Source organism: Stenella coeruleoalba (assembly GCF_951394435.1).
Source record: "Stenella coeruleoalba genome assembly, chromosome: 21".
NCBI lineage: Eukaryota > Metazoa > Chordata > Mammalia > Artiodactyla > Delphinidae > Stenella > Stenella coeruleoalba.
Window position 1 is genome coordinate 2,521,050 of NC_137167.1, and position 26,517 is coordinate 2,547,566.

Sequence of the window (26,517 nt, forward strand, 5' to 3'; positions counted from 1 at the left end):
AGGTGGCAGCCTGCAGGCCAAGGACAAAGGCTTCAGAAGAAACCAACCCTGCCTACACCTTGATCTTGGACTTCCAGCCTCCAGACCTGTGAGAAAATGAACATCTGTTGTTTAAGCCCCTCCCGCATCTATGGTACTTGTCGTGCAGCCCTGGGGTCAACAATGACCACCATCAGTTACATGGGGCTCTACCTTCCCTGAACATATCAGGCTTCATGTGTGCGCACGCGTGTGTGTACTTGTTCAGGAAATCTATTATCAGAGTACGTTTCTTATCATTTTCTCAAAAACAAGCTTCATGTAGTTTAGACACGAGAAAGACATCTGCAAGTTGCAAAACAGACCCCTCTTCTCCCCCTTACATACACACATATGCACTAGAGCGCACACGCGTGCACACACACACACACACGCTCTGCCCAGAGTCGGTCCATCTCCGACAACTGCAGCGTGCCCTCCGGATGCTCAGGCTGAAGTCCCCGCACCATCCCTGACTCCCCTATTTTGCTCGTCAATCCTCCGGCCAATGAGCCACTTCCACGCTCACAATACGCCCAGCATCCGACCACTGTCAACCAGCTCCCCCGTCACCACCCTGGTCCAACCACTCCACCTGTGCGCGGTCCCTGCGACAGCCCCCGACGGGCCTTCGGCTTCTACCCACCCCACGGTCTACTCCCAACACAGGATCCAAAATAACCCTTCCACAACTCAAGTGGGACCGTGCTACCCTTCAGCTGAGAGCCAGCCGGCTCTCCCCAGTTCACCGAGGCACGTGAAGCCAAGTCCCCACGACGGTCCGTGAGATGCGGCGCACACACCCTCCCCCCGGCTCCATCTCCCCTCTCCTCCCGCGCGGCTCTGCAGCTCTGCCCGGCTCGCCGGCTGCCCACACCTCCCTCCCGGGCACCGGGCAGTGCCAGCGCCCCCGCCTGTCCTCTCTGGACCCCTCTCCCTCCAGGTACGTGGAGGACCAGCTCCCTCGCCTTCTGCATGCTTCTGTCCACCTGTCACCGGCTCAGCAAGGCCTCGTCTGACTGCCTTATTTCAGACTGCAGTACTCTCCCGGGCAGCCCCCCACTCCTCTTAAACTCCTTTATTTTTCCCCGATAGAGGGGCCTGTCTCTACTCTTGCCGCATAATTTGCTCCTTTAGGTTTACGTTGACTCTCTTCACCAGCTAGAACGTAAACTCCACGAGCCAGGCTCCGTGTCTGGGTTTCCCCTTCTGGGCCCCCAGTGCCTGGGATGGCGCCTGGCACACAGCAGACGCCCAGTGATGCCGCGGGATGAACGGGAGCGGAAAGGCTGTCTGCTGTTTAACGCCTGTGCGAACGTCTCAGGATTTACCACGCTGCGTCAGGAAGCCAGGGTAAAGAGAAATCCTTTCACCATTATTTCTGGGGAAGAAAGTTAACCTATATTCAGGTGCCAACTCACACTTCTATATGATGCTTCCTTTCTGAAGTTATTACCTCATTTTTTTCCCTCAGGCTGACAACTCTGAAGAGCTTGGATTTTATTTCCAAAGGCTGTGCTTTAACATTTACCCATCATCTGCCCCAGAGGCTCATCTATCAGGTCAATACTTGAAAAGCACTATGAAATAAACTGTATCTTAAAACACAGTACTGCTTTAGAAAGACAAACAATTTTATTCCAACCGACACCCCAAAGTTATGACCATTCCACCTCCCCACGGTAGCTGTGGGGTACTGAAATAAAAGAATGAATTTATTTTATTTCTGCTCTGGCTTGGTCCCACTGGTCCCAGATCCCAAGAGCACTGGCCGCCCAGTCTCATGACAGAGAGGTCTGGACACAGCCCCCCGTGGAGGAGGGGCCGCCATGGCCGAACCTGCACCGAGTTCAACAGGCGGAACACGTGAGTCTGGGGCCACAGAAAGGAGCATCTAATCGCAATGAACACGGTGAATGGAAAGTCAGTAAGACTAATGGGTGAAATTCCAGACAAGAAAAATGGTCAGGCTTTGAAAGACTCAGCTACTCATAGACTCCAACAGGCAAGAAGCCACAGCACTAACAAATCTGCCTGCAGCTTCAGGGCGTGGTCCACGCCCGCTGCTGACAGTAGCTCTCAGCACAGAAGTGCCTTTTCACGTGCCAACCGCGAGACCCCTCCTCTGCCACCATCTCCTAAGAGGATTCTCATCCAGAAGATCCTGCAGGGGTCACGAAATCACTGGGCTCTCCAGCAACAGGAGGCTTGGGGTTTGAGAATGGAACACAGCTGCCCAAAGAGAGAAATGACAAAGAACGCAAACTCACATTCCAGGATGTGCTGAGATCAATGTATTGATAATCATCCGATATCCACAATTCTCCATATTACACCTTTCCCAAGAGACACCCTCTTACTTCAATAGATTCTGATGCACAAAACTATGATTAGGATACTACTGACATTTAAAGATGACCACTGATAACCATAATATTAACACTGGGTTAGATGAGAACTCTAACTTTGTGAAGAGAACTTTTCAAAACCTCTTCACTGGAAAACTTTTAATTTTGCTTGCATTAAATGATTTTTTTAAATTAAGGGTACTTTAATTAATTAATTTATGTATTTTTGACTGTGTTGGGTCTTCGTTTCTGTGCAAGGGCTTTCTCTAGTTGTGGCGAGTGGGGGCCCCTCTTCATCACGGTGCACGGGCCTCTCACTGTCGTGGCCTCTCTTGTTGCGGAGCACAGCCTCCAGATGCGCAGGCTCAGTAGTTGTGGCTCACGGGCTTAGCTGCTCCGTGACATGTGGGATCTTCCCAGACCAGGGCTCGAATCCGTGTCCCCTGCATTAGCAGGCAGATTCTCAACCACTGCGCCACCAGGGAAGCTCTGAATGATATTTTGGAGATGAGTTAGGAAAGGGAAATGAACTCACCACTATCTCAATGGCGTGTTAGAGAAAATCAACTATAATTCAGGAGGGTATGAGGAACCAGGGAAGGAGTCTAAGAAATTTCTGGGGCTATAAAAATGCTTCCCCCAGGCCTACCAACAAATAGCAAAAGCAGTAATAATAATTAACATTTACTGTGCCAGGGGCCACTATAAAAGCATTATGTGTATTCACCCATATATTCCTTGCAACAATCTCATGAGGTATTAGTAATGCCCACTGTGCAGATAAGAGAAACGGGAGTGGTTTCTGTCTGTACGTCTACAGATACAATTAGTTAGATGGCTCAGCTGAGATTTTTAACAGTTTTTTAAAAATTAGTTAATTTAGTTATTTTTGGCTGCGTTGGGTCTTCGTTGCTACATGCAGGCTTTTCTCTAGTTGTAGCGAGCGGGGGCTACTCTTCGTTGCGATGCGTGGGCTTCTCATTGCGGTGGCTTCTCTTGTTGTGGAGCACGGGCTATAGGCACGTGGGCTTCAGTAGTTGTGGCACACAGGGTCAGTAGTTGTGGCTCACGGGCTCTAGAGCGCAGCCTCAGTAGTTGTGGCACACAGGCTTAGTTGCTCCACAGCATGTGGGATCTTCCCGGACCAGGGCTCGAATCCGCGTCGCCTGCACTGGCAGGCGGATTCTTAACCACTGCGCCACTAGGGAAGTCCCTTAAGCTGAGATTTAAATCCAGGCATCTCGACTCCAAAGCCATACTTATGAAAGAAGACAGCAGAGGGATGGGATAGTCTAATATAAATACATGTTTCCCACTGTGAGATCATGGAAAATATATATTGGTCTCTGCCCTGGTTCCTGGCACAGAGTTCCTCAAACCCTTGGAATTTTCTGGGTGACAAGAGTGTTTTTTGTTTTGATGAGGTGACTCTGGGTGGGCTTCTGGATGGGGCCTGGTCACCGGAAGGACAGAGTCATGATTAGAAGCATGGAATTTTCAGCTCCACCTCCGCATTCTCTTGAGAAGTGAGGAAGGCTGGAAATGGAGTTAATAATCGATCATGTCTGTGTGATGAAGCCTCCATAAAAATTCCAAACGTATAGGGGTTCAGAGAGCATCCAGGCTGGCGAACAGGTACAGATGCTAGGTGGCACCCAGAGAGGCCATGGAAACTCTGCCCCTTCCCACATATCCTGCCCTACATCTCTCTCCAATCTCTATGTTCATCTGTACCCTTTATCATATCCTTTTATCATAAACCAGTCATCTAGTAAGTAAAATGTTTCTCTGAGTTCTGTGAGCTACTCTAGGAAATTAATTGAACCCAGTGGGGGCATTGGAACCTCCAATCTATAGCTGGCCAGTCAGAAGCACAGGTGGTAACCTGGGTTTCGACTGGCGTCTGAAGTTGCGGAAGGGGGCAGGCTTGTGGGACTGAGCCCCCAACCTGTGGGATCCGATGCGCTCTCCAGGTAGAAAGTATCAGAACTGAGTTGAATTCTATGATGCCCAGCTGGTGTCGGAGAATTCCTTGCTGGATGTATGGGAAAAACCCCCCACACACATTGGAATTGGGCACAGAACCCTTTTACCTGCCCATGAGTCACAGCAGAATGAGAAGGTTTGCATTTTACATAGACCAAGATTGTAAAAAATTAGTTATATGCAGTTATGACACTGGCCCACACTGGCCCCCCTTTGAAGGGCAGGAGATGCATCTCCTACTGGTGCAGTATGGAGATGAACAAGAGAATGCCAGGTCACCTAAGACAGGTTAACAGCAAAGAGACTGCTGTGAATCGCAGCGGGGTAAGGCATCCTTGGAAGAGAAGGAAGATGGACCAAGGGCAAGAACCAGGATGGTTACTAAAATAGAAATGCCAAACACACATTAAATTAGCTTTCTACTTTAAACACTCAAATACATAGAGATATGGAAGAATAAAAGTGCATATGAAATCATCACTGTCAAACATTTATTGAATAGTAAGTACAGTGGTTATTTTTATGTGTTTAGACCTTAAATTGCTAGTCTCTCTCTCAGAGGAAAAAAATCAAATGAGCAAAAGTTTACTCATCACACTGCAGGGCCACCCCCTCCTCCAGTTCAAAGGAAGTGTCCTCCTTCTTCCTGGGCAGGCTAATCCCTCTACCTGTGCTCCTGTGAATTAATTTACTCATTCAACCAACACCTGTCAGCGTCTATGTACCAGGCACCCCACTTTGTGTTAGGGCTAGAAAGTGGTATGAGAAATGGTCCGTCATCTCAGGCTAGTGGGAAAACTTAGCAATCACAGGACACAAATGCTATGAAAGAGAAGTGCATGGGGTCAGCACCAAATGCCCCAGCTTGGGTTTCCGCTGGCTCCCTTGACAAAGACATCTTTCTCTACCCCAGTTAAAGAGTTGAGTATCTCTACTTTCAAATTTAAAACAAACAAACAAAACCCCTCTCCTTCCATCTTTTTGCTAGGAACCTTTCATTTGGGAGGCCAAGAAGAGCTGTTATCTCTCAGCTGTGATGATTCACTTACACACATTTTCTACCCAAAGCCTCTGTCCACGACTTGAACGGCACAGACGCGAAATTCTGCGCCAAGCTCAGAAAATGACCAATTGCCTCCACGGACTAGTTACCGCCTGGGCCAGCTGCCTTCATGGGCCAACTGCTCTCTTGATGTCCCGAAATGTCTCTAACTTCTGGATTCGCAGGTAAGAGCCAACAGCATTCAGCAGCCAATCCCATCAGTAGCCCTGCTCTCCCATCTGACTTTCCAGCTACTCTTGAAACAGCACAGGGAACAGTCCCAATTTAGGCAGCTAAATATATGGCACATCATACACACCAAGCTACAGATGGAAAGCCACATATGCGAGGCTGCCGCAGCTCACGCTGTCTTTCACAAACCGACTGACTGCAAGACATATTTTTGGAAAAGAAGGGAAAGGGGAGAGACAGGCTTAAAAAAAAGGCACCATTGACAGTAAGGTCTTTTTCCAAGAGGAGGAAGAAGAGGTGTTTTGTTCTCCTTCTTGACATTTGAAACTCCTGTTCCTCTCACAGGAGTCCTGGGAGGGCTTTGAAGAAAGTTAGAATTTGAAAAGGAATAGATACTGTACATGTATATGTATAATTGAATCACTTTGTTGCACATGTGAAACTAACACAACATTTTTAATCAACTACACTCCAATATAAAATAAAAGGTTTTTTTTTTTTAAAAAAACAGCTATGTATACAGAATAACAACAACAACAAAAAAATAAAGTCTATTTTGTCTGATACGGAAAAAAAAAAAGAAAGTTAGATAACAGAGTAAGACGTCATGGGGACAGGGACTCGGACGGAGAGCCCCAGAGCCGCGGGGATGTCGGGAGCACAGGCTCCACCAAACTGCTGTCCAGGGGCCACAGGACCCAGGGCCACCGTCCTGCAGAGCTGGTGACGAGGGTGAACATATGGCTCTCTGCCGAATCCTTCCCTCCAGCCTGGACACCCGCGATCCATCATAATGAGGATGGACACGGAACTCAGGGCACGAAGAAGCTGTGCTCAAGCCTCTTCCAAGAGGCTGGCCATTGCCTTTCTAAGAACGACCCTCACTTCTGCGGGCTGGCTGTCTTCTCCAGGCTTGGTATTTAGGGTAACGATTGGTCAAGACTGAGAAGCGACCTACAATGTGTTTTTCTCTTCTTGAGTCTCCAGAAGCAGGACAGAAATGCACTACCACCACCACCTTGGATTCTCTGTCTGTTTCAACCACCAGATTTTGTCACTTTGAGGAGATCAAACGCTACTTTCTTTTTTAATCATGTCAACATCATTCAAGCACTGCTATATCCTTTTGCAAAATATAAGAGCAACAGATTGTCAAAGTAGAATATCTGGAAATAAAGCATCACCTATAGTTCCACCACTTGCGAATAAATCCATAAATGCTTTGATATAGCATTTTCATCCTCTTAATCTTTTTTCTTTACATAGTTAGGTGTAAACTTTATCATCACTTTCACAGCTAAAATTACAGTTTTGCTCATGACATAGGCTTTGCCCCATTTTACTTAATAGTTACTGAATAAATGATTTTTAGTTGCTATACAACATCCCACTTTAAAGATACATGATTTTACCAGTCTCCTACCGTCAGGCATCTGAGTTGTTTCTACTTTTTCACTATTATAACCATTTCTATGGCGTACATTCTTGATATAAATATTCACCAAGAATAAGTTTTCAGAAATGAAAATACTGGGAAAAGGTGTGCACGTTTTAGAGGCTCTTGATACAAACCGCCTTACAGAATGGTTGTACCCACAGATATTCACATTACCAGGTATAAATGTTCATCTCACCTCACCGTCACCAATGCCATGTATTGCCATTTTTTTAATTATGGCAATTTAATATTCAACTTTTGTTTTCATTTTTAACTGTTTTTCACTTTTTAATGTGTATTTCAGGCACCCGTGTCTCTTCTTCTGTGATCTGTACATATCTTTAGCGCATTTATCTTTCATAATATTTGTCTGGACTTAAGTTTAAGCAAGAACTTATATCAGGCTCATTGTACCTTTAGCCAAATAAAGCAGGGTCTGTTTAGATTTCACCCTTAGCATTTGATGTGTGCCTCTCTGTTATCCAATAATCTGCAAAGGACATGACTGATTCTGAATAAATCTGGTACATAACTGAAGGGTACTAAGACATACTTTTATATCCACACACTTGATGTGAGGCCACACAGTCTGCTATTTTTCATGAATTCCAGTGCAATTTAGTTTGTGGCTAGAGGTTACTAAGATTAATGATTTCATTAAACATGTAGAGAAGGCCAAAGTATACTCCGTACTATTAATAAACTCTACTTACTGACCATCAACATATTCATAATTTGAGGTTCAGCCATGAACTTGAAAATAATAACATGTTTAAACTACAGCCTTTTAGGAACATTGGTAACTAGTGAGAATCCCTAAGAAAATGTCCAGAAATTTAGAGGATTTTAGTAACATAATATTATCTACGTGAGAACTGTGAAGGCTCCTTTTAGAGAAGCACGCAGTCCTCACCCTGAGATCAGCCAACATACCCCTGGGCTCTGCCTGACACGCAGTAGACATTCAGTAAGTGTTTGTTGAATAAATAACTGTCCCAGGGTGCCGAGCTCACTGCTCCTGACCTGACTCAGATCGCATCTCCTGCCTGTTCCCTGTGTCCAGCTGAACCCCAGGCCTTTATCCCTGTTGAGCCCCTTGAACTCTGCACCTCCTGCCCTGCTTGGGCCTCCATGCCAACTGGTGCCAAACCTTGCCTGCATCGGGCCTGACACCCCAGTTGGACCAGGTTCTGCCCTAAAGGCTTTTGTCCCCTTCAACACCAGCTGGAGGCCCAGCTGTGGTTTGGTCTCACAGCGGGTCCACCCTGCAGCCCAGCTCCCAGGCCTCTGCTGATGGCCACTGACCAGCGATGGCACACACGCTCTTGGTTCTTATGCTTGAATGTTTGGCCTCAGACTAATGACAGCATGTTTGGACGATGATTCCCAAACTGGAAATTCGTTTTTAAGGCAGTCAGTTGACTATGGTCAGAAACACGTAAACAGAGATTTTTTGTATTTCTGTCTGTTGAAGTAAACTTATAGTAAAAATAAGATGTGGGTCTTCCTTTTTCAGCCTCTGTTCTACTTCCCCGCCCAGTGTCTGCCCATAATAGTGTCTCATATAAGAAGGACATGATTTAGCACTTACATACGGGGGAAAGAGGTTTGACATCAATAAGTACCACTGCTGCCTTAAATTCCCTTTTGAAAAAGCCATGATGTAAGTACATATGCTCCTGGTAGCTTGTTCATTACACACTCCGGAGAAATGCCTATGGAAGAGCCCAGGATTCTATGGTTGGACCCAAGGAGTTACCACCTCCCAACACACTCAGCTCCACAACCCCCCCACCCCCACCCCCTGCCCCGCCTTCCTGTCCCACGGCTGCAGCCTCGGTACAGGAGCCTTCACCACCTCAACTGTTTATAATGCCTTGTCATTAGTCTCCCAGCCTTCACGTTCTTTTAAGGACAGAGGTTATGTCATATTTATTTTTATTTATTTATAAGTAGCTTTATTGAGATATAATTCACCTACCAAACAATTCGCCACTTCAACCACACAAGTCCCTGTTTTTACTATAGTCACAGAGTTGTGTGACCACTACCTCAATCTCATTTTAGAGCATTTCATCTCCCTGAAAGGAAACCCGTACCTATTAGTGGTCACTGCTCATCCCCACCTACCCACCCACCCACCTACCTGGAGTCCTAGGCCACCAAAAATCTACTTCCTGTCTCTACCCATTAGGTGGTTCTGGACATTTCATGTAAGCGAATTATACAATATGTGGTCTTTTGTATTTGAATTCTTCACTCAGCATCATGTTTTCAAGGGACATCTGTGCTGTAGCGTGTATCAGTACTTCATTTCTTTCTACGGCAAATACTTTTGTATGGATAAGTCACATTTTGTTTATCAGTCCATCCACAGGTGGACATCTGGGTTGTTTCCACCATCTGGCTATCCTGAACACGTTTTTGTGTGAATGTATGCTCTCCTCTCTCTTGGGTTCATACTTAGGAGTAGAACTGCTGGGTCATGCAGTAACTCTACATTTCCCATGTTGAGGAACTGCCAAATTATTTCCCAAACCTGCCGTGACTCCCAGCCCACTCCAATATCCCCTCTACCCTGCTGTCATAGTGACCCAGCTGGAAAGCCAATCTAACCACTATTAAAAATGGTCAACAGTGCCTATGGCCTGCAGGCTAAACTAGAAACTCTAAAATGCATATAAACCCTTGATGATGTTGGTCCTAATCCTTCAGGGTCGTCATCTGGCCACACCTCCTCCCACCCAGACCAACATCCTCCTACTTAGTACTCCAGCATCCTCTGGCTGCCTGCAGGTCCTCGACTGCCCCAAGCTTTCACACGCCTCTGGGTTCTGCCCATGTCACTCCCCCTGCCTGGAGCACTCCCCCGCCCCAGAGCACATGCCCTTGACCTGAGACAACTCGAATCGTCTTTCAAAAGTCTTTTCCGTGATGCCCTTTCTGACCCCGCCACCTACGGCCAATCTCTCCCCCCTGTACCACTGGTTTAAGGTGTGACTCTGCCGTCATCGCCTGTGAGGGGCAGGGACCTGGTGTGTGACTGTGTCCACCCCTAGCATGGACGATGCCGGCACAGAGGGCACGGCCAATGGATGAACAGACTGAACACCCAAGTCTTTCAAAACCTCAAAGCATAACTCTCCCGTTACCCATCTATTCCTGCATTTAAGAAGCTATGACGCTTCAGGTCACGCCGAACATAATCACTTCCTCCTGGAACTTCATTTCCTCTCGGCTCTGTCCTCTACCTTCAGCATCCTCCCTACAAGAACCTGCACGTGACGAAACCTCACAAAATCGTGTTTTCCAGACCAACTGATAAACCAATGGAACCTCCAAGGATAGAAAAGTCTATTCCTTCCCTTCATCTACGTCCACAGCAAAGACGGGGGGCTGAGGGCAGAAGGAGAGCCGGGCAGGACGCAGGCCAGCGCTTCCAAGATGGAGCCACGCCCCTTGGTGTTTTCTCTTCCCCCACCTCAGCTCCTGTGAGTCCTACAATGAGAATAAAGTCATCGGGCAAAGGCTCAGCGGCCCTGCCAGCTCATCTCCCTGCGGATGCCGACTTCTGATCAGCAGCCTGGGTGGGAACAGATGGAGAGAGAAGAGAGACGGTTCACCGACCCTGGTGACCACTTACAACTCTAAGCAAAATATAAAAGAGAATCTCATCACTGTCACCCATATGCTCCCTTTCCCTGGGTGAGTCAGATGGGGTCTGACTTGTAGTGCAGGAAGCACTGGCTGCTGCTGACAGAAACATTTACAGGGCAAAGGAAATGGGGGGGGGATCCCCTATCCACAAGTGGGCTGCGTTCAAGAGTGCACGTGTAAATCGCTCCGAAGGCACAGGAACACTAGGATCTGTGGTGGTGATGTCCTCGGGCCAGCCACAGGGCCCTGATCCACCACGCGCCTGCGGAGATGCACCCAGTGCTGTGAACCAGCCCGAGTCCACGGCCGTGAGGTCCAGTCCCAGTTACGGCTCCCCAAGTCAGCACGACAGACATCGGATGGGACAGGGGACCATCCCTCCCTCCCCCACAAGACCGGGGACAAGGGGAACTGGCTGCAGGGAAGGAAGGAAGGAGCCAGGTGACAGCCAGGGACAGAGCCCCAGAGGAAGCAGCAGGACAGGACACAGAGGGGAGAGCACAGCTTCCCAGCGCTTCCAAGTCTTGGCTTTATTTCCTAAACAACGGTCTGTGTAGAGTGACAAAGAGGTGGGGTGGCAGGTGCCAGCTTCAGCCACCAAAGTGTCCCCAGGCCTGCAGGGACGTGTGGGAGAGGGTGGAATGCAGGAAGAAGGCGAATGTTTGATGTGGGAACAGGACAGCACCTTTCCCCCATTTCCCCTTAACTCCCCCCACCCAGCTAACACAGGACCCGCATCAACACCAGCAGGAGGGTGACAGGGATCCCAGGCAGACCAAGGTGAAAGGCAGAAAGGGATGGAAAACAGTAACCCCAAGTTCTGACAACGCAGAAGGCAGGGATGGCTCCACACGCCAGTTTGGGGAAGTGTGCTTGGAAATGATCGATTGTCACAATACTGTTACTTTTTATGATCGTGTGACATTTGATAGAAGAAATCCAAGTGGCCAACACTGAAACATTAAAACTCAAAGAATAGACATATGGTACCAGATAGGCTTAAGCAACCTGCCATTTCTCTGATTCATGGCCACAGAGGAGAGACCACGGCATTCAAGGTTTCCGCTCAGAGGACCCAGGTGTGGGATGTCCCAAACTTCCCGCTCATCAGCGAGATCAATGCTGTTGGCTTGAGCATGATGGGTGAAACCATCAACAGATTGTGAGAAGAGGTTACTGATTCATAGAGAAATGGAAGCAGATGAAGTAATCAATAGATCTTAAATTATTATTTTAAAAAGTGGTTTCACACTTCTGCTTCCACTCCAGGGTATGATGAGTTTAAAGACACATTGCTCACAATGAAAAAGAGCCAGACTCCCTTCAAATGCAGGACTTTTCTGAACTTCACGGAGAGCTGAGGCCACAGAACAAACGGCTGGTCCCAAATCTGAGGAGAGACAGGAGCCTGCAGGGAGGGGAGAGCAGGGAGCGCTGGCCCAGAGGGGCGGAGGACATGGGGCGGAAGAAAGAAGGCTGAGCACAGGCTGGCGGCACAGGGACGCCCTGGGGCTCCAGAGAATGGATAGGTCTGTACCCCCGCGGCTCTTCCTCCAGAAGCCTCCTTGGGTACTCACAGAAAATCAGAGCCTTAGAAGTGTCCACGAGGTGCAGGCCCGGGGGCGGGGGTCAGCAGCCATGTCGGGGGGCCCTTTCCTCCTGTCCCCCTCTCTGGAACCAAAACCTATTATTGGGGAAAGTGCAACAAACATTCTCACCCTCAGGAACTGGTGAAAGTTCCCTGCAGCTGGGGAGGGAGGAATAAAAAGTCTTATTCCTGGGGTGGGACAGGAGACACCCCAAGAACCAAAGACCTGGTAGGACTGAGATTTAATCAGAACATCAGAGACAGCTCCACTCCCCACTGCCCTGCAGTAAGCGAACAAGCTTGAATAGTAAGTGACAGCAGAAATGCTGGGAGGGGACAGGACAGGAGCACAAGGAGACCTTCCCCAAGGGGTCACAGGGCTGGACGGACAGCCCTCAGGCAGAACCACCTCCACCCTAACACAAGGTATGACCGAGGAATTTGGAGCCTGGGATGCACTGAGGGTAACCATAGCAACCACAAACCTCAAGCCCCGCCCACTCCTGCTCCCGTGCATGCATACACACGGCACAGGAAAGGGAAAAGTGCGCCATTTCCAGGCATAAACACTATTTATCTCAGTCTCTACTAGCTACACCAGAGTCAACAAAAGTTATGAGGTTTGGAAAAGACAAGAAAAAAATCCAAGACACAAAGCAATCATCAGAACCGGACTCAGAGATGACACAGATGCTGGAGTCATCTGATAGGGAATTTAAAATAGCGATGATTAATATGTTAAAGGTGGAAAAAGTGGACAACACATGCGATCAGATGGGCAACTTCAGCAGAGAGATGGAAATGATCAGAAATAAATGGAAATGCTAGAAATTAAAAGCGCAGTAATAGGCATAAAGAACGCCTTGATGGGTAGTCTCTCTGCTGAGGAAGAATCAGTTAACTTGAGGTGGGTCAATGGAAGTTACCAAACACAAAGAGAAAAAAAAGTGAAAACAAAAAAGAAACAGAACATCCACTAGCTGTGAGACATTCACACAGGTGGAGTCCAGAATGAGACAAAAGGCACGGGGCAAAGAAGGACTGGCTGAAATACTGGCTCAGAATCTCCCCAAATGAATGACAGACACCAAACCACGCAGCTAAGCAGTCCCGAGAACACCAGGCAGGAGAAACACAAAAACGAAGCAAAGCTGAGGCACAACCGAGGAGACAGTGCCGTACCAGCGCTGCCTCCCAGGGCTGCTGCCTGCACACGTGCAGAATACTGACCGCAGGGAAGCCGGGGAGAGGCAGGCGGGAACCCTGCGCTGTTCCTGCAACTCTCCTGTAATTCCAAAATGACTGCAAAATACAGCATTTCTTAAAAGTGGTTTTGGTGTTAGGTACTCTGTTGAGAATGCACTAGTAACACCCAGGGCAGAAAATGAAGATAACTTTCTAAAGACGTCCTCTCCACTCATCCCCAACCTCTGGCATTTATGTTCTTGAGTTTAGAGTTTAAATCTGATTTGTGATGGGTCCCAGGAACCCAAGTACTCTTTATGGTATTGTTTTGATGGAAAATATCCTCCCACAAACAGCTAATTTACAATGGAAATTGAAGAGCGGAGGTGAGAACTGGGTATCTTGGGTTTTCTGTAAACTTTCTTCCACAAGGTTCGAGCCATCTCTCTTATACACACGGACCGGGCAGGGTGTACTCAGAGACAGGAGCTGAATGGGCCGCGGGTCTGGTGCCCCAGGCCCATGCTGCTCAGCCGGCACGGGGAGCAGGAAGCCGAGACCCCAGGGCCAGCGGGGTCGGGGGGGACCTCGAGGGAGTCAGACTCTGGCCAGGCTAGGCTCCCGAATGGGAAACACCACTGTGAGGGCTTGCAGCCACTGAACAGGGAAAGCACTGCGCACCCATCGCTGCTGCCGGATGTGGTGAGGAAGACGAGCTGAGTCTGATAAACCAAGGGTGACAGAGGGAAAAGGGTCCGCGAGCTCATCGCACGGCCTCGGGAAGATGACAGGGAACTTCTGGCTGGAAGAACCTGAAGACTGCAGAAAGGCTTACAGGGGGCAGGGCCTTGGGTGCAGAGGATGGCGCACGGGGAGGAGGAGGGTCAGGGCAGGCAGGAGAGCTGGGCACTGGGCGAGGGGGGGAAGGGCAGGAGAAGCAGCGGGAACAGAGCTGGCAGGCAAGCTGGGATCAGAAGGCGGGCAGGGGCCCCCAAGACTGCCGGCACCGTGGGCTTTCATCCAATCCAGAACTCACATAAAGTGCGTATGTTGGAGAAGAAAACAGGACCATAAACCCCGTCTCTTCCCTTAAGCACGGGACACGCCCGCCATCCAGCTCCCTGACAGCTCCCGACTGGCTCTTCTGCACTCCATCTTCTCTCCTGACTCGTCAGCTCCCACCCCTCTTCCACACTGCTGTAGGAGTCTCAGAAGAAACGCACCCCGATCAGTTCAAGTAAAGCATTTCATGCTGAAGGCGCCCAGCCCCGCATGACCCCCTCCCCTTAATTGAATGATGCGGCCCCTCCCGTGCCGCTGTCTGCCCGTCTCCCCCAGGAGCTCATGAATTTCCTTCTCTTCCTTTAAAACCTTCTTCCCAAGAACATTTATACAGCTCACCCGGGTGGGGCCTCTCCCAACCGTCTGCACCCCTTGGACGTGCTTTTAGGTTTCCCCCATACTATCCGGGACCAGAGAAGCGTGTGGATAGGTCAGAGACCCTCGGAGGTCCGAGGTGGCATGGCCAGGAGCTACGATCTGAAGGTCTGGCATCTGAGCCCATCACTTGCCACCTGAGTGGCCTGGAGGCTGTTACTTAACCTCCGAGTTCCAGACTCACACTGACAAAACGGAGGTAAAATGAATCCAGGGTGCTGGTGGAAGAGGGGATGAGATGAACCAGTGCTGGTGAGATGTCAGGACAGGGCCTGGTGCGCAGACACAAGACCAGCTACGATAAACCACGGGGTCCCCATCTCCGACCACGGGACCCCCAAGATGCCACCGCTGCTTGAGCACCTGAGAACCACAGCAAGTGTGAGGAGGCGGCGGTGAGCTGAGCGGGACTCAGGAGCTGAGCTCACTACCCACCGCCCCCCAAATGAGGGACCGTCTGACTACAGATCCAGGCGACCCTGTGAGCTAAAGCCCTTGGCCCAGGCCTCAGGGTCCTCGTGTCCAACATCCCCAGTGACTCTTGGGTCCCGCCTGCTGGCTGGGCTGATCTCCCCCTAACCCCACCCCGGTCCTATTCCCCGGTCAGTCGGCTTTCTGGCCCCCGCCCTCTGCTGCCATCTGTTCCCCTCTCGCTCGCCCCTCCCCGTAACCCCATCTCCCCTTCGAGGCTGGCTCAAGTCCCACCTGCTCTGAGGTCTCTCCCGAGCCCCAGGGGCCTTCAGGCACCGATTCTGACACTCGGACCAACGGCCACTTTCCGCCACTGAACCTCAGTCACTGAGAGCTTTGTCTCCCCATGTGGGGAACCGGGTCCTTCAGGCCAGAGACCTGGCTTCATCCTCCTTCCCCCGCCCCTCAGGCCACTGTGGACGTTCTGCCCGCAGAGCAGGTGTCCCGTCCACGCACGTCGATTAAGCCTGGGCACCGGGCCTCATCCACGACCCCGCACAGGACAAACTCGGGGTCTGGCTAAAAAACTATGGCTCCTTTCCGCAAACACCAGCTCCTCCCCAACGTGGCTGACAGACTGGGCCTGCTGGGCTGCACCCCTTGCCTGCCGTCTCCCCACCGCACCTCCCACGGAGCCCGAGGCCCGGGTCCAGGCCTCCGCCCATCGCACCTCTGCTCAGCACTCCCGCTAACGCAGCCACGTTCCTCCGTCCTGGACGTTCCCACAGCATCCCCAGCTCCCTCTTACAGCACATCCCTAGTAGGAAACGTGAGGCAGGAAGAACAGTGACACCTCAATTTAAGAAAAATCCCCTGGGAACGAAAGTGCTTCAAATGAGTCCAATAAAAAATTCTAACAACAAGGTTATCGTAAAACAAAGTTAAGACTTGCCGGTTTCTGCAGTCTTGCTAGAAAGTACTCCACACGCACAGGATGGGTGTCAAACCAAGGTCGCGCCTGTCCCGGTCTGCCGCGGGTCCACAGAGCTGGCCTCAGCGATGGTGTCCGGCTGCACAGTGTCCTAGTTCCGTCTCCCTGCCTCACCCTCCCTCCTGGCCTCTCTATTCGGCGGTAGGACTGGCTGCCCAGTTTGCAGGGACCAGAGCAAAATGGAAAGGTAGGGCCCCTTGTTCACAACTTACTGAGAATTTCAAAATATTCTGAGACAGCAGAGCACCTCCCCTGGCAGGAGGCTCAGCCACTCCCCAGAAGGGGGGCTAGGGTCCCGCCCCCGCAGAAGGGCAAGGCCGCTACCCTCCTCACCATCCCCCCAGGAAGAATCCCTCTATAGTGTAGCCTCAAAACGTTTATTGGCATTTAAGCCTCTTATCTCTGATTTCAGAATAAAAAGCATTTCTCCCTATTTAGGAACGTAAAGCATCAGCAAACACACGAGGAGACCTCAGGGAGGAAGCAGACAGACGGAACGGGCTGCGGTGACAGAGGAAACTAACACCACGCAGGCCCGGTGGGAACTGGACAGTAAACACGCATGGTCCTTCCGTGCACGTGACGAGAGGGCGGGTGGGAAGGGCTGTCCTGGGTTCTACGGCCTTCGCCTCCCTGGAGATGCTGGCTGAGAACTGGGGCCCCGCTCAGGACCTGAAGCCCTATGTCCTGCCCACAGCAGCCTCCCTGCACCACCTGCTCTCTTCCCTCCACACCCCGTCCACTGCGCGGAATACCCGTTCTCCCTTATTTCTGCACCAAGATCTCCAGGCGCCCCCAAATGCCCGGCAATGCACCTGAACGCCTGCCTTACCTTTCCTCCCCAAGTCACAAAGGAGCATCTCCCTGACATGCACGCTGAGCACGGTCCCGAGCACCCGGGTCTCCAAGCACCTGGCCCTGGGGCTGGACTCAGCAACATGGTCACCGGGCATCCTTGGAGGTTATGCAGAGGCACCAACAATGGACATACAAATCTCCGGGCCCTCACCCGGTGCCTCAGCCACCCAGGAAGCACGCGGTCTTGGCTGTGGAGCCCAGGAGGTGGGAGCTTACTGGGCAGGCGACGGTCACTAAGGCTTTAGAGCTATTCCCGTATCCCCTTGTTTTAAGACGCGTCTCAGGGTGCCTTCAAAACCTTCAGTTTCTTGTGGCTGGTGGTTTGACTCCATCTCACCGTAAAATCAAGTCTTTTGGCGTCTGAGACACTCTTGCCACCACTAACCCTGCGAAAGCTGGAGGAGGGGAGCTGCCCAGGCCGGTACAGAACCTCCCCATGGAGACAGCAGACACAGCACCTCACACAGGACTCACGGTGTTGGGGGTTTGGCTTGTAAAAGGGGAATAATTCGGGAGGCTAAACTTTTATGAAATGACGTCGAATGTAGGCCCCGGAGCTCTATTTAAATGTACCATCAAAGCCCCAAATTGTGCCACTCAGACTTAAACAGGAGCCTGTGTATCCCACACAGGAGTCATGAACCACAAACACAAAGAGCTTTTCTGTTCACTTGAGGAGATAAACAGTTAGGTTTCCGAAAGCACAGGATCTGATCATGCTTTTCTACTTTATCTTCTTTTCCCAGACGGTTGTATAAAAAATTCATGTTATTATGTGAGAATCCAATGCAAGAATCAGTGCCAGTGAAACATCTGGTGAAGGGAAGCTGGGGCAAATGTTGTTCCCTCTATGTTTCAGAGATAGATAGTAATTCAATCAACATGGATAATAAATTAGATGGTCATCAATAGGCATTCGCCCTCCGCAGGCTTCACAGAACTGTAGGAAGTGACCATGGTCAGAGCAGACCTTACAGATCATCTGTCTGAATCCCTTCTTCCACAGAGCAGAATCCCAAGGGGTGGGGCATATCCTGTCACCCAGCAGAGGGGGGCAGGACACCCCTCAGGGACGGTTCCTCGGCAAAGCCAAGAAGAAAGCCAAAGTGGTGCTTTGTATTTTGCAGAAAGCTGGGCCGGGTGGGCCTTGGGGGACATGAAAGTCAACTTCTCCCCAGCCACCAGGAGGTGAGGGGTCTGGGTCAGAGTCACACAGCCTCTGCTGTGTCATCACGCCTCCTGCCCCACGGTTGGCTTTAAGTCTACTCAACTGTTATCATCCAGAAGCATCCCACAGGGTTTTATTATTATTCGTTTAAACACAAAGAACCCCCATCCTTATCACACTAGTTCAGGGTTCAGTGAATCCGTGGCCCTCGTGTAGAGCTCTCTGAGGGTGTGGAACCCAGGTTTGCCCATGGACTTCCACTCAACTGCCCCAACGTTTAGACTACTGACACCCAAACACAAAATGGTCTCTCCAAGGTTATGTTTAAAAACCCAAATACGTTATGTTAAAGATACACTTCATCCTTACAGGGTCCCATTGCTTGTTCTCACGCGTTATAAAACAGATTTCAAATCAGACCCTTTCCGTTCCTTTCGTTCTCCTCAACTAGGTGTATGTCAAAGAACCGTGAGCCAGGACTGCAAAGGTCTTCAAATGTAATTCAGTCCAACCACGTCTCTGATGCTAGAGTCATGAATTATCACCTCCTGGCCATCCAGCTGATGACAGAATCCTTGCAGTGACGGGAATCCCACTTTGCTCCAAAACATCACTGTTTGACAGTTACTCCTTTTGCTGAATTTAACTCTGCCTTCCTGCAGCTCCCTGACTAGTGAAGTCTTTCATGATGCCTCAATTCCTGGGAATATAAAAGATCCCCTCCACCATCTTTTGTGATAAGAATGAAAAAGTGAGATCAACTGTGTATGACAATCAAATACATAGAAACATATTTAAAGTGTTTGCGTCTATTTACTCATCATATGAACATAGCTGACAAGACTTTCCCCAAACTTGGAAGGTGTGTGTGGACTGATCTGCCTTCACACACAGGCTGTGTTAAGCCCCACGGGGCAGCATGACAAGAGGGTTTCGGACAGAAAGTCAGACGTACCACAGAGCACCTCAGCTCAGGGACAAGAGGCCCAAGTCACCGAGAACCACAGGCCTTGCACTTTAGATCCTGTACACAGAAAAGCGGACGGGGATTTCAGACATGAAAGCAGATTAAAAATCACTGATTTGTAATCAAGTCCTTTTGAAAGTGCTTTGCGCGAGGGCAGCTCTGGCAGTGTACTCCACAACCAGGGTTTCCTTTTTAAGGATGTTTAATGATTTTCCCTGGGGGTCAGCTAGGCAAGTAATAGTTGTGGAAATGTTTCATAAACCCTAAAGCACTATAAAATGGGATGCTACACCCTCACGATACTTTAAACGCTTACTGAGTGCTTACCTTGTGTTTATACTTGCTAGATCCCCAGTGCAGTAGGCACTTTTAATACCTCATATAAATGAGTAAAATCCTGACATCGGTGAACAAAAACCTGTCACTTGCCATCCGCCTCTACAAGGATGAGGTCAATAGCCACGGCAGCCGCTGACCTTCAACTCACCCTGAAAGGAGTTCAGGGTGGAGATCAGGAACGAGGCCCTCTGTGCTCTGGGAAACCCTGGCAGAACAGGCCTTCAGATAGAGGTTTTCAGGAGATTTTATGAGCCCAATTCTTGCATCTTCTCTTATCTAGAAAAGCACTAAAATCATGAATGGTGACAACTGCTCCTCGTGAATGGCAGCCACCTTCTACCAGAACGTGTGCTTCACTGCACGGACCCCCTTCACCAAAGTCACACATACGCTGACGCCCACCCCACCTCTTCGGATCAGTTCCTCAGAGCTGTCTGAGATGCTGTCCCAGGCTATCGTCCTCATTTTGTCCCCAAATAAAATTTAACTCACTACTCTCACATTGTACTTTTTTTTTTTCAGTCAACAGACCAAAAGCTTGATCTTGCAAAAGATTTCTTTGCCTAGTCTAGGTATATGAAAAATGATAATATACCAAAATTGCATTAATTTACAGTTCACATGTAAAGGGGAAAAAACCATAAGACAGGAAAGCATCCAGCGAGAACAGGCATAAATAGCAGAGGGAGGGTTTCTGGTATGACTAAAGAGGGTTTGTCTTCCTACAGGTTGATGAGACGGTCGTTACAGAACTAAAGTAGGGAGCAGGGTAAGGTGGACAAGCCATGTGTCTGGGAAGTATCTCCTTTCCGGAAACAGGAGGAAGAGCTGGATGCCCTCGAAGGCAGTTCCTCTTCCAAATTATTAGTTGATTTTTGAATCAGTAACAACGGAAAAATTGGTAAGAAGAGTCTTCCAAGAAACTCCAAGACGAGGCTGCTTTTTTCTAAAATTGACACAAACACAATTAATACTAGGTTGTTCTGTGCCCATGAAGAAAGGTGAGGCATTCACTCTCCTAGCTTCCAGGTGCTCTGCCCACCTCTAGAATATGACCTAGTGGTTAAGGACGTGGACGCTGGAATCAGACTTCTGGGTTCAAATCCCAGCTCTGTCACTTGCTAACAGAGCCCCCTTAGGTGATTTACTTAATTAATCTGAGCCTCCATTCCCTCACCCCGCAAAAGGGGTCACTGCCAGTGTAAAGCTCCCAGAACAGAGCTGGGCGGACCTAAGTGCTACAAGTACATGTTCGCGACTACTGTCCTGGCTGGGGCCTGATGACAGGGCCCGGTCTCTAGACGTGCCTGGGAGAAGGCATAAAACGAAAACTGCCCATCACACTCTATTTGGGTTTCAATATTTCATGTTTATATTTTGTTTTCTTTCTTTTTTATTGAGAGCAGGAAGTTCCACCTTCTGCCAAGAAACAATGAACCTGTCCACTCAGTGACTGCAGTTTCCACGAGGAAGTGAGTGGAAGCAGATATTTCTGAAAAATACAAAAAGCCAAGCCTTGCCTTCAGTCGCTCATTCAGAGCTGCCTATGCGTCATCCCCAAAGCCACCGCCAGCCTCTGCAGCCGGGCTCTGCCTGGGCCCAGACCCGGGTGCCCCTCCGACCACCTTCCACCCCCTTCGCAAGCGGGCCAACCTTCGATGAAGTCCGAGGCCGTGTAAGGACGCTGGTCGGGGCTGCTCTCGGCCGGGCTGTTCAGGGCCTCCACGGCCAGCTGGATGACCTCCACCAGCTCATCCCGCTTGTCCTTGCGCACGGGCTTCTCCTCGGGGTGGCGGGTCAGGCCCGTCTCCAGCTGGTACACTTTGTGCAGGGTGAAGCTGTCAAAGGGCACAGCGGCATACTCGGTGGCCTGCTTGACGCCGGTGTGCACCTCCGCCCTGTCCACCTGGGAGCGCAGGAAGGCCAGCAGGTCGGCCTGGGTCCTCCCGGGGGGGCCCGCGGGGTCCCCCGTCAGACGCTGCGCGGTCCTGAGCTGCTCGCTCCTCTCCCGCAGCTCCTCCTGGAGCTGTGTGATCTGCCTCTGGAGGCTGCTGATGTAGTCGCGGTGACGTTCTTCCCACTCCTGCATTGCCGCCTGGTACCCGTCCTTCCCCGTGGGGCCGTTGGCCCGGGGCAGCCCCAGCTGCTCCTCGTCGCCCCTTGGCGTGCAGGCCAGCATGTAGAGGACAGAGACGACGCAGCAGAGGAGCACAAGCAAGACCACAACCCGGGAGACCCAGGTGAGCAGCCCCCGGCGCACCATCCTCGCTCAGGGATCAGCCACGCGTCCAGCAGCCACGGCGTTCATCCCAGACCACCCGGCCCACGAGGGGCGTCCCTGGACTAGACCACAGGGAGCACACGTCCGGGGGTCCCCGAGCTGCTCTCATCCATTTCGGTCTACACAGCGTCTTGTTCCTGGGAGTCCACCACCAAGGGCAGCAGGTTCCTGACTTCTAAAGGATGAACTTCCAGGCAGAGGCAACGAGCCAGGGGAACCGTCCAAGTTGTCACGCTCATTCCCATCATAGCCTTCCAGAGGGAACCTGAGGAGACCAATGACAATAACACTTAGGACAATAACCCCCTTGTGTTCACCACGGCAATCAATAATCAATATTCAATGGAGTTTACGGAAAATGCTTACAACAGGTGATTAAATATTGTTCAGTGTTTCTAAATCAGAATGCAAATATGCATCTGCAGAGTAGCGTACACAAAGAACAAAGGATGCGGAAAGAAGATTGGAAGAAAACATGGCAAAATGTGAATTCTCTCTGGGTGGAAGGATTAATGGTGATTTTTCTGCGTCTCTGTAATTTTCTCTATCTTGCAAATTGTCCACAATGGCACATATTATTTTCATGGTTAAAAGGAAAAAGCAAAACTTGAATGACAATGAAATTGCAGAACAGGGTCTTCCCAGCACCCGAGGATGCAGACAGTGAGCATCCCAGGCTCCTGAGGCCACCCAACCAGGGTAGGCCTGCAAGCTGGCTCAGGGTGGTCCTCATACTTTCTGATGAGGAAGTGAAGAAGCACCTGGAGGCCCAAATATGCAAATGCTAAGTGCGAATGATAACACTCAGAATGCATCCGGACAGTTCTTCCAGGACAGGGGATGATGAGTTTACCACAGAAAGGGATGGAGCTGGGAGAAGTAGACCAGAAATACTGCTTTGTCAGGACTCAAACCCAGGACGCCTCTGCTCAACCTCTGGGAGCAATTTCGTGTCCTGGCGGCTCATCAGAAACACCCAGCCAGACCACAGGGCCTTTCATCCAACTCCACCGCCCCCCCAAACAAATGAGGAGCCACCTGGCTCTCACCCGCTGTCCCCTTCCCCCGGGAAGCCCCTCCCTCCTCCACCCGGCACTCCTTCCTCAGTGCCCTCCCTTCCTTAATCCCCTTTCCTCAGCTCCCCTGCCCATCTGAGCCGAAAAAAAGAATGATAAATGGATCAAGTAAGGTTTCTTGTTGTAGGGAGATTTTAATAAAACTTTCCTAGATGCATCTTTTTATATCACTTCTCTGAAACAACCTCCCTGAGGGTACTGTGTCCTGGCCATTTTATAAAAATTCAACATTAAAAAAATCCCCATGAAAACTAAATTACCTTTTTTTTTAAGGTTTTTTGTTTGTTTGGGGTTTTTTTTTGGCTGTGCCTTGCGGCTTGTGGGATCTTAGTTCGCTGACCAGGGGTTGAACCCAGGCCTCGGAAGTGACAGCACAGAGTCCTTACCACTGGACCACCAGGGAATTCCCTAAATTACTTTTTACAGTCTTCACCCGACCTAGAAATCCAGATTCTCACCTCATTTACTGGTGGGCTGTCCCCTTTACTGACTGGAAGGACTCCAGTCAATTAGCAACTTCAGGACCCCTGGGAGTAGGGAGAGATGATCCTTCTGGCATCCTCCCTACACTGAAAATACCATAAACAGTAAGGCTCACTGATGGTCTAAGTAGTCACCTGCCATGTCCTATGGCCACACTTTCGAGTTCCTCTCCTATTTCCCTGGTGATGTGCCTCTTACATATATCACTATGCTATCAAAATAGTTTATTTCCCAATTTTCCTTTAAAATTCAACACATAACATTCTCTCCAATATTTCCCTTGGCCTGAGGATTTTCTCTCTCCTATAATTTAGCACAATACACGGTTATCAGTGCTGAGTTTAAAGTGTATGTTTAGCCGTGGAAGCCTTTTCTGTCTGATGAAAATCTCAGGCTTTGTATAATTACTATAATTCTGTGATTTAAAACATCTCAGCTTTGGTATTCAGGCACCTTGCTGTTTTTAAGGAAATCGCTCCGATGAACTCATTATATCCAAGTATTAAATTACCAGTGAAGACATGTTATCATGTTATGCGGCTACTTTAAAGACTTTTACTTTAAATGGACTGTCATTAAAGACAAAATAAGCAAATCAAATAACAAAAATGGAAGGTTTAACACCATTTGTTGTACTGTGGAAACAAAGTATGCAATCTTTCTAACATATTTTTAACGGAATAATGGTTATGTTTGCATAATAAATTGAAATCACATTGGTTAACCAAAGCAATGTATTAAAGCAATGGCTAAAGAAGTTTAAAACTGTACAACAATTATTAGTTCTGTTCCGTAAGTCTCTTGAAAGTCTAGTCTGGCTTTTGAAATTCACTAGTATAAATTTCAAAGTTATTTGGTATTCCATTCTTCTGGATGTAAAAGGAGAAAAAAACAGATGTAGGAAGAAATGACTTTTTAAAAGTAATAAAAATTACTGCCAAAGGAGCAGTGATGGATTTCTCCTTTTAAATGTCAAGAGCAGATAACGTATGTCAGAAACAAAATTCTAGATCTTTTAACACACAGTGTTTTGGGGATATTTCTAGCAATCTAACCTGTAATGATAATAGTAACACCTGGCCACACATTTGTCTGCTAGAGTCAGGAGGCTCATCCTTCGCACTCTTGCTTCTGTGGAGACATCGGGTTTTTCATCTGCAGCAAAGATCTGACCTACTCAGCTCTACCACATACAGGAAAGAATGGCCTCAATGAGATGTAACCCTGACCAAACGTACAGCCAAACCGCAAAGGTACAACCTCTCCCGCTCTCTGCAGAGATGCTGGGAGAATTAAAGAGTTAACTTTTATAACGTGTTTACAGCTGCAGATGGAGAACACCATGTAATTACCAAGCACTATTACAAGTTAGAGACGACAGTGAAAATACAGCTGTACCATCCCAGCAGCATTGTGCTACTATTTTAAAAACTTAGGAAAGGCACCCAGATTTCAGAGGAGCTCCATCTTTGGGGTGGCTGGAGCGCGAGATACAGCCCTGTCAGTGACCAACGTTAGGAAGTGTGGGTGAAGGGAGGTGTGTGCTCCTATTTTTTAACCACAGAAAATCCCTCGTGCTCGTCAGGTGTCTTGCCACCTACACTTTAAACGTCCATCCTTCTCAAGTGCTTTCCCCAGTGCTTTCCTGCCTCTTGCCAAATCCCCGAGGATGTTCTGTGATGCACCTTGTCCAAAACACTGAACTTATTGATTAGACTGAAGAGACATCCAAGCCCAGCGGTTTTGCTGCCATTCTTACAACCTCTCTGGGCAACAAAACGGTGGGCGGAGGCTCCTCCACGGTCCTCTCTGAAGGGAGAATACGCTGCAGAGCAATGCTCGCCAGATGCCCCAGGGTGAGCCAACGTAACGCAGCGCTACTCCCCAAACTCTCAGGCTGGACAAGGGATCTAAGGACAGACTGAATAACCCTAAGAGCTCTGCCCTAGGGTATACAGGTAGGGGGCTGCGTAAGGAATTTCTTTCTGAACATTTAAGGAAGAGAGTCTGAAAGAAGCAGGGGGCCCTAGGCCAAGGGGTCCAGCAATGGGTGGGTTTCTCAGACTCCAGGTGCAAAAGCTGTCCGGCAGCCCTGACATCCTGGCCAGGCCACCAAGCATCCTGGGCAGCCCCACATCTCCAAATAACACAACGATGGTCCAACCATAGGACAGAATCACAGTCCATGCCATCCAGGATACTGTCATTATTCATCCTTGCTGTTACTGAGCATCTAATGTTATTATACACTGATAAGTTGTTACAGGAGATGAAAAGTGAACCAAACACAAATTCCATCAGCAAGTTCATGAGCTTGTAGAGGCATTAAGCCCTTTGTAAATAACTGTAACATGAGCCCCCAGCAGGCAAACGTCATTAAAACAAATACGAAGTGTTAATGCCATGCTCCCACCCACCAAATGTGTGTGTGTGGGGGGGTGTATGTGGGGATTGAGAAGAAAAGTATAAATATAAATAAATAAATTTCCAAACGAGAAAGGCTTAAAATAAATGTTAGGAATCAACAACGTTCGTTAAAATAAGATAGGCAAGTGGCCAAAGGTACTGTTTATCATTTCATCTTAAGAGTGGAAACTCTTTGAGAGTGAGACTAAGACAGGTCTGAGTTTGGTCCAGAGTCTGACACCCAACCAAAATGAGGACAGTGGAAATGAGAACTTCCACAGCTAGGACAGAGGCACCATTAGGACGGCTGTACTCATTTTACTCTGTAGACCCCAGGGGACGTTTTGGTCACGAGGGCTGTGTCCTGTGACAGAACGCCCATGAAAGGCTCATAAATCACGAGGCCCGCAGGACATGCCCGGCTGTGAGATGCTGCCGGGGCAGCGGTAGGCGGAAAGGACGGTGGCTCTGTGGCGAGACCAGGTCGGGCGGCACTACACACCACAATGACAGGCCTTGTGAGTGATAAAGGAGACCATTCAGGGAGTGGCAATAAATTCCACGGGACAGCTCCACCCTGTGCACACACACAGCCAAAATGGATGGTGGGGAAGAAAACCAGCAGTGTGTCCTGAGCCAGGAAGTG

At 49.4% G+C, this 26,517-nt stretch overlaps 1 protein-coding gene across 3 annotated transcripts in view; it reads right to left on the minus strand.

The window, feature by feature from the left end:
• The window catches only part of CSGALNACT1 (chondroitin sulfate N-acetylgalactosaminyltransferase 1), a 322,828-nt gene that overhangs the window by 62,778 nt on the left and 233,533 nt on the right, over positions 1 to 26,517 (minus strand). For all 3 annotated transcript variants that reach the window (XM_079909316.1, XM_079909315.1, XM_079909314.1), the window contains exon 3: positions 21,279 to 22,171. In XM_079909316.1, the coding sequence (XP_079765442.1) occupies positions 21,279 to 21,888 (610 nt within the window). In that variant the 5' untranslated portion in view covers positions 21,889 to 22,171. The remainder of the gene's footprint in view (positions 1 to 21,278; positions 22,172 to 26,517) is intronic.